This window comes from Myxocyprinus asiaticus, chromosome 21 (assembly GCF_019703515.2).
Source record: "Myxocyprinus asiaticus isolate MX2 ecotype Aquarium Trade chromosome 21, UBuf_Myxa_2, whole genome shotgun sequence".
NCBI lineage: Eukaryota > Metazoa > Chordata > Actinopteri > Cypriniformes > Catostomidae > Myxocyprinus > Myxocyprinus asiaticus.
In genome coordinates this window covers 24,144,751-24,163,494 of record NC_059364.1, presented here as the reverse complement: position 1 = coordinate 24,163,494, position 18,744 = coordinate 24,144,751, and the positions used below count along the sequence as shown (strand labels likewise).

General features: G+C 39.2%; 2 protein-coding genes across 3 annotated transcripts in view; one reads left to right on the top strand and one right to left on the bottom strand.

Annotated features, from left to right (window-relative positions):
- Positions 1-18,744, top strand: part of LOC127411817 (SERTA domain-containing protein 2-like) — a 346,503-nt gene that overhangs the window by 220,173 nt on the left and 107,586 nt on the right. The window lies entirely within an intron of this gene.
- cep68 (centrosomal protein 68) lies at positions 190-18,453 on the bottom strand. Of its 2 annotated transcripts, none has more exons than XM_051647599.1 (7): positions 18,280-18,453; positions 7,476-7,858; positions 4,641-6,068; positions 3,678-3,800; positions 3,501-3,597; positions 2,478-2,606; positions 190-2,260 (listed from the first exon to the last, which is right to left on the bottom strand). In XM_051647599.1, exons 2-7 carry the CDS (start codon positions 7,809-7,811, stop codon positions 2,247-2,249), a joined length of 2,127 nt encoding a protein of 708 aa, XP_051503559.1. In that variant the 5' UTR covers positions 7,812-7,858; positions 18,280-18,453; the 3' UTR covers positions 190-2,246. The 2 variants fall into 2 exon arrangements, with proteins under 2 accessions (XP_051503559.1, XP_051503558.1); XM_051647598.1 differs by lacking the exon at positions 18,280-18,453 and adding an exon at positions 10,029-10,497.

Here is an 18,744-nt window from a genome sequence, read left to right as displayed (position 1 = left end):
TGGGGGTTTTCAGTCCTTGAAAAGTCATGTAACTTAGTCAGATTTTAAGAAGTCATTGGAAAGATATTTAAATTTCTGAAAATGAATATTAGCTTCTCTAGAGTTCTGCTCTAAAATATTCCATAGGCTAGAAATTTAGATCATGGAAAAGTTGTGGAAATATCATGGAAATTAACTGGTCAGAAAGCGTGGGATCCTTGAAATTTAGTTTTATACATTTTGTTCCTTTGACCTGCAAATTTTAACACTCCATCCATGATGCTTTGATGGCACCGAGCTTTCCAGGTCATCCTGCTGCAAAGCAACCCCAAAGCATGGTGCTTCCATAAACCATGCTTGACGGACAGGGATTGTCCTGTGGATGTGTGTCAAATATAGCACTTTGCCTTCAGTCCATAGAACTCTGGGAGGCTTATCTTTATTGTATATTCAAATATTTAATTATCATTCTATCAATCACTATTTATTAATAAAAAAATAGAATGCATACAAATGTGTCATTGTGTCAAAGGTTACTCGGAGGGGAAACTAAAGCTGCAGGGATACAAATAAAGGCTGAGCTGCTCTCTATTAAAACTTAATAGGGTAATAACCTGAGATCACAATCATGATTGGCACGGTGTCTGTCCACTTCTTCAGCAGAGCATAACAGTATTACTCCATAGGTCACCTCAAGGCATTTTCTAATATGAGCAGTATGTTACTGTATGTAAAGTCAGGCAATTCAAATATCACAAGCTGGTTTGTATAAGTAAAATGTCAAAAGCTCATCACATACACTGATCAGCCACAACATCAAAACCACTGACAGGTGAAGTGAATAACATTTATTATCTCGTTACAATGGCACCTGTCAAGGGGTGGGATATATTAGGCAGCAAATGAACAATCAGTTCTTGAATTTCTTGTGTTGGAAACAGGAAAAATAGGCAAGCGAATGGATCTGAGCGACTTTGACAAGGGCCAAATTGTGATGGCTAGATGACTGGATCAGGGCATCTCCAAAACAGCAGGTCTTGTGGGGTGTTCCCAGTATGCAGTGGTTAGTACCTACCAAAAGTGATCCAAGGAAGGACAACTCTTAACAGGCGACAGGGTCATGGGCACCCATGGCTCATTGATGTGCGTGGGGAGCGAAGGCTAGTCCGTCTGGTCCGAACCCACAGAAGAGCTACTGTAGCACAAATTGTTGAAAAGCTTCATCCTGGCCATGATAGAAAGATGTCAGAACACACAGTGCATCGCGGCTTGCTGCGTATGGGGATGCGTAGCCGCAGACCGGTCAGAGTGACCATGCTGACCTCTGTCCACTGCCGAAAGTGCCTACAATGGGCACGTGAGCGTCAGAACTGAACCATGGAGCAATGGAAGAAGGTGGCCTGGTCTGATGAATCACGTTTTCTTTTAGAGAATGTGGACGGCCGGGTGCGTTTGCATCGTTTACCTGGGGAAGAGATGGCAGCAGGATGCACCATGGGAAGAAGGCAGGCCGGCGGAGGCAGTGTGATGCTCTAGGCAATGTTCTGCAGGGAAACCTTGGGTACTGGCATTCACGTGGATGTTACTTTGACATGTACTACCTACCTAAAGATTGCTGCAGACCACATACACCTCTTCATGGTAATGGTATTCCCTGATGACAGTGGCCTCTTTCAGCAGGATAATGCGCCCTGCCACACAGCAAAAATTGTTCAGGAATGGTTGGAGGAACATGACAAAAGAGTTCAAGGTGTTGACTCTTTCCAAATTCCCCAGATCTCAGTCCAATTGAGCATCTATGGGATGTGCTGGACCAACAAGTCCAATCCATGGAGGCCCCAACTCGCAACTTACAGGACTTAAAGGATCTGCTGCTAACGTCTTGGTGTCAGATACCACAGGACACCTTCAGAGGTCTTGTGGACTCCATGCCTCAATGGGTCAGAGCTGTTTTGGCGGCATGGGGGGAACCTACACAATATTAGGCAGGTGGTTTTAATGTTGGGGCTGATCGGTATATGTTGTGACAACACAAGCTGTGAGATTCAAAGAAACAGCAAACATAACACCACTTTTGGATACAGTAAACAAACATATTATAAAGTCTAAAACAGAGGAAACAATGCTAACATGTTTGTCATGTATTTAGTGATTGAAAGTTATTGTCCTCTTCATATGGACTTGATAAAACACCAGGGGCACAAAAAGGATGTCTTATCGAAGGCAGCAAGCAGACTGTTCAGGATAAAACTGCAAGCAGATAATTCTCAGGAAATCCCTTCTGTAGAGAAAGAGTGAGAAATAATTTGATGATGTGGCACTCTTAATAATCAAAAGGAATGACAGTAAGGGAGTATCAAATCATGTGATGACACTAGAGGGCACTATACATATATGAAATGTGTAGGAAAATTATTCATCACAAAAAGAACCCACATCTGCTGCCTTTGGCCTCTGCATTGTTGCAGAAATGAGATGAGGGTAAGTAGATTATTTACCTGAGGCTTCCTGAGTCCTGGGGCCAGTGAGGCGGTCCATGGCTGACAGAATAGAGGAGAAAAGATACTCTGAATGTGTCTCCAGTGTATGAGACTGCCTCTCTATGAGCATCAGTGTCTCCTTCAGAACTGAGGAACCAGAAATCCAACAGAACAAAAACATTCAATATTAGCAGCAGACTGAGAGCAAAAAAAAAAAATTCTACAGAGTTCCCACCGTTTCTGGCCACTGAAATTCCATGACTTTTAATATTTTGTTAATTTCCATGACTTTCCCAGGCTTGGACAACACAATTCTAAAATTCCCTGATATTTCCAGGTTTTCCAAAAATATCGGTACCCTGTTTCTAAAGGCTGGTGATGTGTTGACACAAAAATAGGACTTCTAATGCTTGATGTTATTGCATGTAAAATAAGAGAAAAGACTTGTAATCACTGTGCATGGTAAGGCAATAGAATACAACATGCTAGGTAACAGCACAGCTCTCTAAGTCATGTATGCATGGCCGCATTCTCTAAGCAGAGCGTTTCCTGTTTCTGTCAGATGCGACTGCGAGTATTGGGTTACACTGCACAGCATGTCCAAAACTGAAAAGCTGTAGGCACTTCTGGACGTGTACCAAAAGAATCAAGGAACAAAGAGGACATTATTGAGTGTAATAAAATAATAAAAAGATCTAATGTTAATTAAGAATGAATTTTTCTACTTCACAGTTTTGGAGGCACTACTGAGGATTCAGTAACAATGCAACTTTTCCTTTTCATGCAAAGTAGTCTTGTTAATACATTATACAATCAAGCTGAAGGGTTTAGAGGTTTTACAGCTGTCAAAGTTTACACATCTTCAGTAAAACACCTTCCTACAATGGTTGTTTCTCTTATTAAACTGTTGAACCATTTTTAACCAAACGTGTGGTCACAATGATGCTATAACAATTCCTTAAACTGTAGAAATCACCCTATGATACTAAATTAGATTATCTTATTGTACTCATAGCACTTGATATCATTAAAGAGACTTACATGGAGAGGCTGAGTTCATGCAATGCAAAAGCATCTCTCCAGTTTGCAGGATATCTGCTGTGAGGGGCTTATGAGCCTGGACTTCTTCCTGAAAACTCTGTGGAAACATCATGTTGCAGTTATTCACTGAATTTATTCACTTATCTCTTATTGTTGTAAGAGGTCTGGTTTACCAACCTTGTAGTCAGCTAAGGAGGCTTTGACACTCTCCAAGTCAACCATGGGTGGAGAAAGAACCTCCACTTTCTCTACAACCTTGTACAGCCACTGGACCAGCTTTTCTAGGTTTGAGCAAAATGCCTATTGGAAAAGGATGTAACAGTGCTCATGAATTCCAGCTAAATTCTCAGCAAAGATAGAAACTTAAGCCACGTCCACATCTAAGGCCAAAACATACTTCGGTTTTCTGTGTGCCGATCCGTCTTGTGCACATTGCAAGTGACGCATATTTTATCATCAGCACAGTTACATGCAGACTGTCCGAGGGGAGCATAGTTTTTTTTTTTTTTAAGACACGTTGTGGACAGGCCACATTTTTGTGCATCGTCGGTGCATGTGCCTGCCGTTGACTGCTACAAGTATCACAAAGCAGTCGAAGTGCGCACCTAGTGCGTCAAATGCATCTGTATGGGCTCAGGTTCAAAAGAGAATATTTTGAAAGGCTGAGCACTTCACCGTGCGCGAGACGGAAAAGTAAAGATGGAAATATACCTTAATATACCTCCATTTTCAGTTTCCTAATGTCATCATCATCAGCGTGGCAACCCATTTACAGGAGTGTATGAAATAGCAATGTTTCAATGTTTCACACTTTGTGTGGCACCCATATACACTGCATATGCTGCATACCCGCATACCCCATTTTTGCGCCACTGGTCATCCTTTTCCCAAGTGTCATCACATGATTTGATATCACTATATTGACTAAATACAGTATATGTCTACTGTATGTAATAACTGTATTTGAATCAGTCTAAAGGTAATTTTTATTGAGAACATTATGGAGAGCGTTTAGGAAAGTCTCTGTTTTCAGTGGAGGAAAGAACCATTCCATTATTGATGAGAGGCTTAAATATAGCAAAATCAATGTTTTTTATACAATAAAGTATTAGTGTGGATTTGGCCTTAGAATCCACTCACTTGTATGTGCTGTATGAGTGACTCCTTGGTCTCCTCTTCATCCTGGTCTGTTGGTATCATCCACTGAAGCTCAGACATAGACATCCCACTCAGCTGATCCATAATGGCTTCCACCTCCCTCAGGCTACTCCGGTTCACCTCTTGGCTAATCATCTGAATTCGGGTACCAGGCTCCTTTGCCTCCTCTAAATGATCCTCACTCTGAAGAGGGACTTCCGATACATATCCCCTCTCTACTTCATCATTTTCCTTACCTCTTTGTTCTACCAATAGTTCCTGCTTTCCTACAACCGTTGGTGACCTGAGAGATGTAATCTCGCTCTCAAGAGATTCCCAGCTGGTGGTCACCGGCTGGCCCATCTGAGCACTAATGTCCCTCAGCTGCTGTGAAAGCACTTGAAGTTCTTGAAGCTGTTCAGGAAGGCGAAGAAACTCTTCATCCCATTCACCCTGTGAATCACGGCAGGGCAGAATGTGTGCTGAACTAATGAATGTGGGGACAGACCTGAATGTGGAGAAGGTACCAAATTTACGGTAGTGAACCCCTGGCTTTCTCTCACAGTCCAGACTCTCAACAGACAAGCCAGCTTGATCTAGTGAAGAGTACAAGCTACTGGACAGTATGCCATCTGAGGACTTAGAATGTGATCGTTTCTTTAGATTTAGACCCCCAAATTCTGTTGACTTGTTGCCTGTTGCTGGACTATACCTTCCCTGTCGAGTCCCTGTCTGGGATAGGTCCAAACAAGACAGGGTAGAAGAGCTGCAAAAGCGGTCTAACTCAATGCCAGAGTCTTGCAACAGTGGATCAGTTCGTAACAGAGACTCTGACTCGGGTAAACCCCATGTATTGGCCATGTTGGGTCTCAGAGGGTATGTATAGTCCAGAAGTGCCTGGTATTCCTTTTCAGGATCCCAGTTTGAGGATTTGCGGTCTGGAGAGGGTGGCATGGTGTTGGGGATGGCACAGGCCCAATAGTTGGCCTGATAAGGGGACATGTGTTTGAGTCCAAGTGGGTGGTTCTTACTGAAATACTGGGAAGATCTGGTGTTAAGAAGAGAATCTCTTCCTCTCTCCATCTCACCTGCTCTTGTATTTACATTACTGGTGAAACGAGAAGTATGGTTGGACGAAGTGTTTCGAGGAGTGGATATCCACTTAGGCACTGGGGGTGCAGTGAGGCTCATAGAAGCTAAAGGAGGACTAGACAGGCTGCATTTGTTGGCTGATGTGTTAAAAATAGGCTCATCATCATGTGACCACAGCCGGAGGTCTGATTTGCTCATGGAGGTATTCAGGTCCTCTCTAGACATTGGTGGAGAGAATGTATAAGATAGAGAAACATCTGTGATTCCCCTGACGGATTGCTTAAGAAGATTTTTTTCCTTTTCTTTAGGGGAATCTACTTTATAGCTCATCTGAGCTTCCTGAAAGAAATGGACAACAGCTCATGGTTAATGGAAAACCCTGGGATTTAAATTCTCAATTCAGCTTTGTTTTCTTCACTTTTGGCAAACTTTATCCATCAAAAGTGTCTAGCAATACATAAATTACAGTGACAATCAGCTCTCCAGAACAATCTCAGCAATCATGCTCAAGGGCACAATAGATTGCAGCAGTCTGGTTCTGGAAGTAAAAATAAAACATTTTTTTTTTATTTTTAAAGTGGAATTGATTATTAATGGCAACGTATATACTTTAAAGACAGACCTACTGTGAGCTCCGAGGTTGTTAATCAATAGTATATGCTTCTGCTGAAGCCATCTGTCTGCTTTCAATGACTGCCCACTTCCATGACATATTGCGAATGATGCAACTGAGTTGTCTCCCTGCACTACCAAACTACGTATATATTTGTATACATCGTAATATTTTGCAAGATACTTTATATATATTGATTCTATCCTTATCAGTTTTAAACAAATCATTTAAGCCTAATTCCATCATTTTGAATGAGATTAGTAGGCGGTATCGCAGCATCAGGACCCGCACCAGCCGTCTCCATGACAGCTTCTTCCCCCAAGCAATCAGACTTCTGAACTCTTGATCACCCACGATCAAAATACATCAGCACTGCACTTTATTACCCTTACTCTTATATCTCACACCGGACTGTCATAAATTATATTACTACTATATTATATTCTCTCTTAACAACTGACTATCAACCGACAGCCTGAATGTCAATATAGTACAATACTGTACATTCTATAAATATATACTTTTTTTTATATATATATATATATTTTTTTTTATTTTTTTTTTTTATTGAATAATGTGTATCTATATAGTGCGTATTGTATACTGTACAGTGTATGTTATTATTTGTATATTGTTGAGTGTATTTATGTGTATATCAGATGTTTAAATTGTGCTGTGTTAATTTGATGTTATTGTAAATTGGTATGTCTCATCACTGTCACGACTGCTATGTTGATCGGAACTGCACCCAAGAATTTCACACACCATTGCACTTGTGTATATAGCTGTGAGACAATAAAGTGATTTGATTTGATTTTGATTGATTTTGATAGTAGTGGGATAGAAGTTTATACCCTTATTAAAGTACACTGTCTTATACCTTTGTCTTTTTATCTGATTTTCAAATACTTTTGTTTCAAATCAAAGTTTTTAATGTTGTGATTCATCTTGGAGCTGGTTGGTTTAGTTTATGGCTTAGAACTCTTTTATGAAGTTCTTTATGACATCCCTTTGGAAAAAAAAATTAATGAGAAAAATAATTCCAGAACCAAGACACCCTTAACAAAAACAAGACACCCAAGACAAATGCCTCTTAAATACAGCACATCCATCATGTGGCATTAGATTCTTACCCTTTTTGAGTCTACATGCATGGATGGATTCTTCAGGATGGGCATCTGGTTTTGTGAGGAGATCAGTGGTTTTCTCATGGTGTAGAGGCTTCTGTCTGTCATATACCTGGAAAGAGGTGCCATGGTGACTGTCTTTTTGCAACCACTCTGCTCTTTTTCTGAATCCTTGACCTCCTGGACATGTGCAGGCCTAGACACCTGACTTGCTCTATGACTGAGTGATCTTGAGTGATCACTGTGAATTAACTCCGGGATCCTGGTCTTCCACCTCCCATAGTTCTTGTTCTCCATCTGCAAGGAGCGGTCTGAAAAGGTCTTGTCAACTCCAAGAGCCATTGCAACACATCCAGATTCTGTGGTGTCTCATTTGTCCAGAATGACAGCTAAAAGGTTATATCAAGACAAAGTATAAAACATTGCATGATTCAACAAAGCAAAGGCTTGAATCATCATAGAAGAAAGGTCTGAGATATCTAGTTGTAAGCTGGGCCCATTCACTGTAATAGATTTACTTCTGATCTAGATCAGTAATCTCATTAATAAGGCTACATGTTCAGGCTTGCCTGAAATTTGTGAATGCTGTTGCTCTTTGTACTTCCTTACCTACAAAAGTAACCACAGCCTTAGAACCTACAGTACTTATAAATATATCTATTACTTGTAAGTAAAATAAACAAATTCTTGCATTACTTCAGATTAACCAAAATAACTGTGCAGACAAAGCAGTTTCTTTTATTTCTCTGAGGAACACTAGACTGGGAGTCCAGCAAGGGATGCTCACCCTGCAGACTGTGTAGGTCCTAATGCCCCAGTATAGTAATGGGGACACTATACTGTAAAAAGGTGTGTGGTGAGCGTACTGGCACACCATGGCTGCTGTCGCATCATCCAGCTGGATGCTGCACACTGGTGGTGGTTGAGGAGAGTCTCCTGTTCACTGTGTTAAGCACTTTGAGTGTAGTGTCAGAAAAGCACTATATAAATGTAATGTTCATTCACTCATAGACTGACCCAGATATTATTTAGCAGAGATGGGCCACTTCTATTAAAATGAATGGGAGAAATTGGAACGCCCAACGGCAGCCAATGGTCAATTGATGTAGAAAGGAAATCCCGCCTTACAGATAAATGAGCCAATCACCTTTTAGATACAGACATTGCCTGTCAATCAAACTAGAACGCGCATGTGCATTAGCTACACAAGCCGGGAAAATGTTTTTTTTTTTCTTTTTTCTCCGTAATATGAGGTAAAGAAACACAGTTTGTGATACCAGTGTTGTCAGATTTTACTGCTGATGTGAAATATGTACTTTGATCGCAATCTTGACCAACTGTTTTTGTGATTTCGGTCTTTCCCCATTCAAGTAGATAGGAGCTGCACTGGCATGAATGGAAATAGTCTCCCGAAGGCGTTCAAATTATGGCTGACAGTGGACTGACTTGCTAGAATTACTTTGACTGACCCATTCTTCCTTGATTGGCTGAGGCTTTGGTTTCCATGACAACCAACAAAAAAAAAAAACTGCCATTTCATGAGGGGTGATCATGTGGGAAAATTTAAATCATTGTCTGCCAGCAAACAAAGACAAGAGTGTGTCTTCTCCACAGAGCCTATCTGGGCTTCCTTTCACTTTTCATTCAGTAATTGTTGACATATCAGCTCTTATCCTAAAAACACTAAAAATATATACAATTACAGTATTTTTTATTTTTTGCTCTGTATATAGAATGTGAATCAGAGCATTAATCTTCAGTTTCAGTGCACTGTTACAGACAGGGCTCTGTGTGTATCCATGATTACAGCAAGGAAGCAAAACAGAAATTCCATCAATGTGTTATTCAGTTTTGTAACAGAACCTGTGGGCTACAATAGCACTACATAAAATCTGAAGATAGACATCTGTGCAAAATCCTTCTTCACTATGCTCTAGTCTGGACAGTTACCATGGCAACCTGGTCACCAAACACATGACCAGAGAAGGCTCAGTTCCTGTATACAATCACACTGAGAATCCTTAAAGGGAACAAAACGCTAATAGATTGATTAAAATATGAAACAAGGGAAACTATCTACTTTTTTATTAAGCCATAAAGTACAGCCATCTGCTTAAAGTTTTCAGTGATTCGATTTCTGTGCAAAAAGATATGCTTAGGCTTATAGGTCCACTAATTATAGTTATTAACAGTCCATTTAACGGTTCTAGAATTTGATAGTGCGAAAACGAAAGCTAAAGGCATAACATTCAACACAATGATATTCAAAAAAGTACGGTCTAACAATGAGAAATATGAACGTCAACGACCCACTACAGGGCCTGAAAAAGCCATTTTAAACTACTGAATAAGTTAACCGCACTGAGTAAGAAAGAAAAAAAAATTCATACGTTGACACTGTTGCATGCATCAATAAAGGAATGAGAGATAAGATGCATTCGAGTATCAGCCACAGGTAGCACACAGTGTTACCATTTTATCTATCAGCCTGTCAAACAGGAGCTTCAACACCTCTGTCTAGGGCTCCTGCATTCATGACTTCAAACTATGTATACGTACCGTTTTGGATAAGACAAGTCCTCCGCAGCTCGCTGAACTACGTGCATAGGATTCAGAGAAATAATAGTATAAAAAAAATAACGCAGTTAAGGAATCCAAGCTGTTCAGGAAACGGTTCATAAACACAAAGGCGGTCCAAAGACTCCAGCCATTATGATTCCTTATCTCAAGACATCAAAAGCCAAAGTTCAGCCAGAGCCCTTCTTCATAGTTTACCCTACAAGATTAGCATAAAATAGCATAACGCGGCGGTCCCATATACATTCTATGGGCGGTACACTGGCGAGGAGACGTTTTTTTAATGGATGTCTACGGAGATATTTCAGTACGCTGAATAAACTGCTTTTGTCAGGAAACAGCTCATCACTTAATAAACTGACCGGCAGTCCGCTAATCTTCAACATGTTTTAGGCTAAACAATCGTTTTGGAAAGAACTATGTGTGATGTTTACTACGATAAAATTGTTGTTTTATAAAAGAAGACGCGGACATTTTTGCGACAGGTAGGTGTCAGTTTACGGCTGTCCCTATTCATTTGTATGGTATCCGCAAACGGCGACTTACTGTCGTAGCACGCTAGTTGACCGTTACGCTCTCTCCGACGATAGAGCCGTGGAGGAGGTTATTTAAGAAATTAAAAGAATATCTGTTTCAGTGCCGTTTCAGTCATGCCGACTGAAGTGTAATATTAATCCGCATGCACACGGTGATTTTGTGTATTCTCAAGTTTTTATTTGCATTTGCAGCAATGACATTATGTAGAAAAACAAAAGAGGCAAGTAGTTTAGACAATACAACAGATTAGAAGATATAAACCACACACACACAAAGGACATCCACCTGTCAATCAACTCTAGAACGCGCATGTGCATTAGCTATACATGCCGGGAAAATTGCGTTTTTCTTTAGCGTAATATGAGGTAAATAATCACACTTTATAATACCAGTATTGTCAGATTTTATTGCTGATATGAAATATGTTCTTTGATCGCAAACTTGACCAACCATTTTTGAGATTTTGGTCTTTCCCCAGTCAAGTAGATAAGAGCTGTACTGGCATGACTGGAAATAGTCTCCCGAGAGCATTCCAATGATGGCCGACAGTGGACTGACTTGCTAGAATGACTTTGACCTGATCTCAAAACCGTGAGTAAACCATTTCATTCATTAATATTTCAAATGTCATGACTGTTTGATAGTTAATGGTGCTGCTGTGCTTACAGTGTGGGTTATGTGTAAACCCTGAAATTTAATTTCATAATGTTGTGGAGCGGGTTTATTCTTCTTCTAATGATGTTTAATGGCGGTTGGCAAACCAACTTCCGGTGCATTACCGACACCAACTGGACTGGAGTGTGGAGCTCTAATAAGCCGTAAAAAAATAAAATAAAATAAATAAACTAAATTCTTCTATTTAATCCTATTTCTTTCATATATTTTAAAATAGCACTGTATATTTTACATGGTTCTGCATGCTCTTTCAAAAGGCTTTGCATATTAAATGATTCAACGCCCATGTTTCTTACTTCCTTAATGAGATTTAACCTTTCTTTTCCATATTTTTTAAATTTGATTAAAACATGCTCTATTGGGGCCTGGGTAGCTCAGTGGTAAAAGATGCTGGCTACCACCCCTGGAGTTCACTAGTTCGAATCTCAGGGTGTGCTGAGTGACTCCATCCAGGTCTCCTAAGCAACAAAATTGGCCCGGTTGCTAGGGTGGGTAGAGTCACATGGGGTAACCTCCTCGTGGTCGCTATAATGTGGTTCATTCTCGGTGGGGCGCATGGTGAGTTGAGCGCCTCCACACGCGCTATGTCTCTGTGGCGACAAACTCAACAAGCCACGTGATAAGATGCACAGGTTGATGGTCTCGGACATGGAGGCTACTGGGATTCATCCTCCGCCACCCGGATTGAGGCGAATCACTACGCCACCACGAGGACTTAAAAACGCACTGGGAATTGGGCATTCCAAATTGGGTAAAAAAACAAAAAAAAACAAAAACATGCTCTATTGTTTTTGCCTGATCATAATAATTACATTGACCTGTTTCATATTTTCCTATATTAAACATATAATTATTTAGTCTAGTATGCCCTATTCAGATGTAAGTAATAATTGTATCTTCTTTCCTATTCCTAAAAACACTTCTTCCATTTCCTACTTGCTGCTGAATATTATACATATGTCTGCCCTTGTTATCACAGTTCCATACTTCTTGCCATTTGTTGTTTATGAATTCTTTAATTTTCCCTTTAACCTCTTTCTTGCTAAGAGTCACTAGAATATCTATCTCTGTGTGCTTTAGAGCTTGCTTAGCTAGCTTATAAACCACTTCATTAGCCTCCACTCCCACATGAGCAGGAACCCACAAAAAATTTATTAAGCTTACACTACTTATTCTTAACAAGCTTGCAAGAATCTCATAAATAATGTCTTGCCTTGATGATTTTACTCCACTAGCAAGGCTTGAGATTGCTGCATGAGAATCAGAACATATTACTACTAGTCTTGGTTTTACATCCTCTACCCACTGGAGTGCTACTATCATGGCAATTAATTCTGCTGCATACATAGATACATGATCAATTATTCTTTTGTTAATACTGGTTTTAAATTTAGGAATATATACTGCAGCAGCTGTTATTCCAGAGATAGGATCTTTAGAACATCAGTATATATATATGTAACCATGATGAATAAGTCTTATCTAAATACTGCTGTACAATAATGTTCTTAGGGGTATCTTTCTCATTCTTAATTTTTATTTGTATTTGAATGTCTACTATTGGCATTGGAAATATCCACGGTGGAATACTGGATAATATCACAGTTGGGCTAACATCACAGTCTGCAATACCAACTGCTTGTGCTTCCCTGTTAGCAATCCATCCAAAGCTTTTAATATTTTTGTTTCCATGTTCCCAGCATTCTTCTATCACTCCCTTTACTGGATGACTCTATGACCTTTTATATTAACCCAGTAATTAATTCTTAGTTTATACCTACGAAGGTATAAAGGAGCTTCCCCAACTTCTACCTGCATGGCTGCAATGGGAGATGTTCTGAACGCACCACAGCATATTCTTAAAGCTTGATTCTGTATTGCTTCAATCTTTTTGAGTAAGGTTTCAGATGCAAATCCAAAAATTATACTTCCATAATCCAAACTTGATCTGATTAATGTACAATATATTCTTTTCAATGATAATCTACAAGCTTCCCATTCAACCCCAGATAAACATCGTAAAATATTTATTCTTGTTTTACATTTATTGATTAGTTTTTTTAGCATGCATTGCAAATGTCAGTCTAGGTTCCATCCATACACCGAGATATTTAACTACTGAGACTTGCTCCAGCTCTTGTTTGTATAACTTCAATTTAACCTCTGGTACATGTTTCCTTTTTGTAAAACATAACTTGAGTTTTAGCCACTGATAATCTGAAGCTCCAATTATTTGCCCATACCTCCACTTCATCTACTGCTTTTTGTAATCGTTGTGATACACATGTAATATTACGTCCTCTTTTCCATATTGCCCCATCATCTGCAAATAATGCCCTTCCTATGTCACCTTTAAAATGACTAAAAATATAATTTATCATAATATGAAAAAATACTGGGCTGCATACACTTCCTTGAGTTCCATTATCTATCTTGTATGTCTTCGAATACTCAACTCCTACCCTAACTTGTATTGTAATTTCAAGAAGGAAATCCATAATCCAGTTGTACAACTTTCCTCCAATTCCCATACATTTAAGTTTTATAAGAAGTCCCTCTTTCCAAAGCATATCATATGCTTTCTCAATACTGAATAAAACCGCTACCAATACTTCTTTATTTGCTTGAGCTTTCCTGATATCGGCTTCTAGGCTTAAAAAAGCATCCATTGTATTCCGACCCGCCCTAAATTCACTCTGGTATGGCGATATAAGTCCTTTTATTTCCAATATATAGTTTAGTCTATGTATAATCATTTTTTCCATCAGTTTACATAAATTAGAAGTTAATGCAATTGGCCTATAATTAATTGGAATGGATTTGTCCTTTCCAAGTTTGCCTACTGGTACTATTGTACCATGCTTCCATGAAGAAGGGAGCTTTCCTGCATTCCATATCTTGTTGAAGAGATTTAAAATAATTTTTAAAGATCTGTCTGATAAATGTTGGATCATTGCATAACATATATCATCTCTTCCAGGAGATGTATGTTTAACTCCCCCTAGAGCCATCTTTAATTCATATATAGTAAAATCTGCGTCTAAAGTGTCTCCAGAAGGATTTATTTTCGTCATCACATCTGGGTGCTGATTCTTATTCTGATTTCTATACTTTTTAATATCCTCCGATACATTATCATCACTATGGACTTTTAACAAATACTTCAGCCAGCATTTCAGCTTTTTCATTATCTGTCACAGCCATTCTTTCTTCATCATTTTTTAAAACTGGTAAAGTTTGATTTCTATATATTCCTTCCATTTTCCTTATTGAACCCCATACTTCACTTATGTCAATATCTTCTATTGTATTACACCAATCTCTCCAGTACTTATTTTTAGCTGCTCTGACTATTCTTACTTCAGCTTGTGCTTTCTTATATTTAATAAAATCTTCAAATAAATGTCTTTGATTTTTCTAAATGCTTTATTCCTATTTTGTACAGCATTACTACATTGTTCTGTCCACCAAGGGACTGCTTTCCTCTTTTTACATTGTCCCTTTTTTCCTATAACAGTATCTGTTACATCATACAATACTTTACATATTTTCCCATTACATTCATCTATGTCCTCCATCGTATTTAGTTCTACTGCTGTTAGTTCTACCTCACTTAGATATTTGTATGCTTCCCAGTTTGCTTTATTAAATCTCCATCTTTGAGATAAAATCACATTATGCTTCAATACACTCATCCCTACTTTACATATAATTATATAGTGATCACTACCCATATTATCATCTTCCCAAACGTCCCATACACATATACTTGCTAGCTCTTCAGAAACCAGTGTTAAATCTATAGCTGACCCGATTCCACGTACCAAATCAATTCGTGTTTCTACCATCATTTAAACATACTAACCCATTACTGTCTATTATTTTTCTACAACATCCCCATTATGATCATCATTACTGCTTCCCCATAAAGTGCTATGTGCATTAAAATCACCACACCAAATTATTTTATGATTTCCTGATCCAGTAACCTTTTCTAATTCTTTACTTAGTCTACTGCAAGGATTATAATAATGTATTACTCTGATATTTTGTTTTTCTGCATATATATCTATAACCACCAATTCGTATTCTTCAGGCTCATTAATGACTCTGTATTCTAATTCATTCTGTATAAAAGTGGCCACCCCACCTCCATTTCCTGTCCTTCTATCTTTCCTTACAATGTTATATCCTTGCAGAACAAAATTTAATTGAGGTTTTAACCATGTTTCTTGTATACAAATTATATTTGGTTTCTTATCCTGTTGATCTATAAACCTTTTGAATTCTGATCCATTTGTAATAAGACTTCTGGCATTCCATTGCAGAATAGTTAAAAGCATTATTAATATGTACTTCCACATGTTGTTTGAGTACTTGTTTGAGGCTTTTGCATGTCATTTAGTTTTTCCAAAGTTACTCCTGCTACATTCAAGTATCTCTCTGCTGCCCTTATGATTTTAATTCTCTCCGTTCTGCTTGTGCAGAACAATTTATCACTTCAGCCATAAATGAAACAATTAAATTTTTCCGATCACCAGTCTATCCTCATTTATCTTTCTTTGAACCAACGTATTCCCAGTCCATTCCTGTGTTTTTATCTATCTCATTGTCTGTTCATTTTGTTTTGCTTTTTGTGCTGCTTCAGCATGTCAACCCCTCAGATATTCTCACATTTTGAACTTTCACAGCATGTTTGTGAGCAATGCATCCCCCAAATCCAGCACTATGCTCACCACTGCAATTGCCTTCGCTCCATCACATTTAACATATTCATGGTCACCCCCACATCTCGCACATCGTTGTTTTCCTCTGCAAACCGCACTAACGTCCATACTTCTGACACTTGAAGCATCTTAGTGGAGGAGGTACGTATGGTCTTACTGGGTAACTTACATAGCCTATTCTTACTCTCTCTGGCATTCTTTCTTCATCAAATTGAAGCATAACCGATAGACTATCCATCCTTTCTTTATTTTTAACATATTGAAGCCGTTTTGCTCCAATTACCTTCCCCCCTTCAATGCAGCTTTTAATTTTGTCAGCAGGTACATCTGTAGGAATTCCAGTTACAGTGCATCCGGAAAGTATTCACGGCGCTTCACTTTTTCCACATTTTGTTATGTTACAGCCTTATTCCAAAATGTATTAAATTCATTATTTTCCTCAAAATTCTACAAACAATACCCCATAATGACAAAGTGAAAGAAGTTTGTTTGAAATCTTTGCAAATTTATATATATATATATATATATATATATATATATATATAAAAAAAAAATAAAAAAAGAAATTCATATGTACATAAGTATTCACAGCCTTTGCCATGACACTCAAAATTGAGCTCAGGTGCATCCTGTTTCCACTGATCATCCTTGATGTTTCTACAACTTGATTGGAGTCCACCTGTGGTAAATTCAGTTGATTGGACATGATTTGGAAAGTCACACACCTGTCTATATAAGGTCCCACAGTTAACAGTGCATGTCAGAGCACAAACCAAGCCATGAAGTCCAAGGAACTGTCTGTAGACCTCCGAGACAGGATTGTATCGAGGCACAGATCTGGGGAAGGGTACAGAAAAATTTCTGCAGCATTGAAGGTCCCAGTGAGCACAGTGGCCTCCAACATCCGTAAATGGAAGAAGTTTGGAACCACCAGGACTCTTCCTAGAGCTGGCCGCCTGGCCAAACTGAGCGATCGGGGGAGAAGGGCCTTAGTCAGGGAGGTGACCAAGAACCCGATGGTCACTCTGACAGAGCTCCATTATTTCTCTGTGGAGAGAGGAGAACCTTCCAGAAGAACAACCATCACTGCAGCACTCCACCAATCAGGCCTGTATGGTAGAGTGGCCAGACGGAAGCCACTCCTCAGTAAAAGGCACATGACAGCCCGCCTGGAGTTTGCCAAAAGGCACCTGAAGGACTCTCAGACCATGAGAAACAAAGATTGAACTCTTTGGCCTGAATGGCAAGCGTCATGTCCGGAGGAAACCAGGCACCGCTCATTACCTGGCCAATACCATCCCTACAGTGAAGCATGGTGGTGGCAGCATCATGCTGTGGGGATGTTTTTCAGCGGCAGGAACTGGGAGACTAGTCAGGATCGAGGGAAAGATGAATGCAGCAATGTACAGAGACATCCTTGATGAAAACCTGCTCCAGAGCACTCTGGACCTCAGACTGGGGCAAAGGTTCATCTTCCAACAGGACAACGACCCTAAGCACACAGCCAAGATAACAAAGGAGTGGCTACGGGACACCACTGTGAATGTCCTTGAGTGGCCCAGCCAGAGCCCAAACTTGAACCCGATTGAACATCTCTGGAGAGATCTGAAAATGGCTGTGCACCGACACTCCCCATTCAACCTGATGGAGCTTGAGAGGTCCTGCAAAGAAGAATGGGAGAAATTGCCCAAAAATAGGTGTGCCAAGCTGTAGCATCATACTCAAAAAGACTTGAGGCTGTAATTGGTGTCAAAGGTGCTTCAACAAAGTATTCAGCAAAGGCTGTGAATACTTATGTACATGTGATTTGTTTTATTTTTATATATATATATATATATATATATATATATATATATATATATATATATATATATATAAATTTGCAAAGATTTCAAACAAACTTTTCACGTTGTCATTATGGGGTATTGTTTGTAGAATTTTGAGGAAAATAATGAATTTTATCCATTTTGGAATAAGGCTGTAACATAACAAAATGTGGAAAAAGTGAAGCGCTGTGAATACTTTCCAGATGCACTGTATTACACCTCTTACCCAAGGCTTCCTATTCATCAATGTGCATGATACCGAGAATCCAAGCATTGAATTTATACTCCGTGCCTTCTTTTGTTGTTTTTCGTCTTTACACGTGATGATCAAATTTCCATCTCTCAGAGTCTTAGCACTATTTATTTCTCCTAACGCTTTTTTCAGAGCTTTGGTCAGTTTAATTGGGTTAATCGTCATTCTGTGAATTTCAACATTACTTTAAACTCTTATGTATTTTTCCTACTCACGTGATCCTCCTTTCCACTATCCGTATATGATCCTTGAATACTGGTTTTCTTTCTTTTCCGATTAACTATTTTGCACCATTCATTCCCTCCGGCACTCCCGCTACACGATTCATCCTCCATTTCCGGATCGCTGCCAGAGTTACCGTCATTTCCTGCCATCAGTGCTCCAGTCACAGTCCAGTGCTGCCAACCGCCGTGTCCCTGCTAATGTATCGATCGCAGGTTTATTCTCTTCAGGTTGAGTTTTAAATGTCTGTATTCGAGGGGCTGCATGATGTTAGCCAATCAGAACAGTGGGCGTTTACGTTGCAGTTTAAAGCAGGCGCTTAGGCCAAAACCGAGCATTTCAGACAGAGACAGGGTGAAAAATGATCACATATAACTAAATTATGACTTTTTTTTTCTTTTTTTTTACTAACATTATAAGTGGACCTCAGGTAAGATAATAAAATTACCAAACAAAAA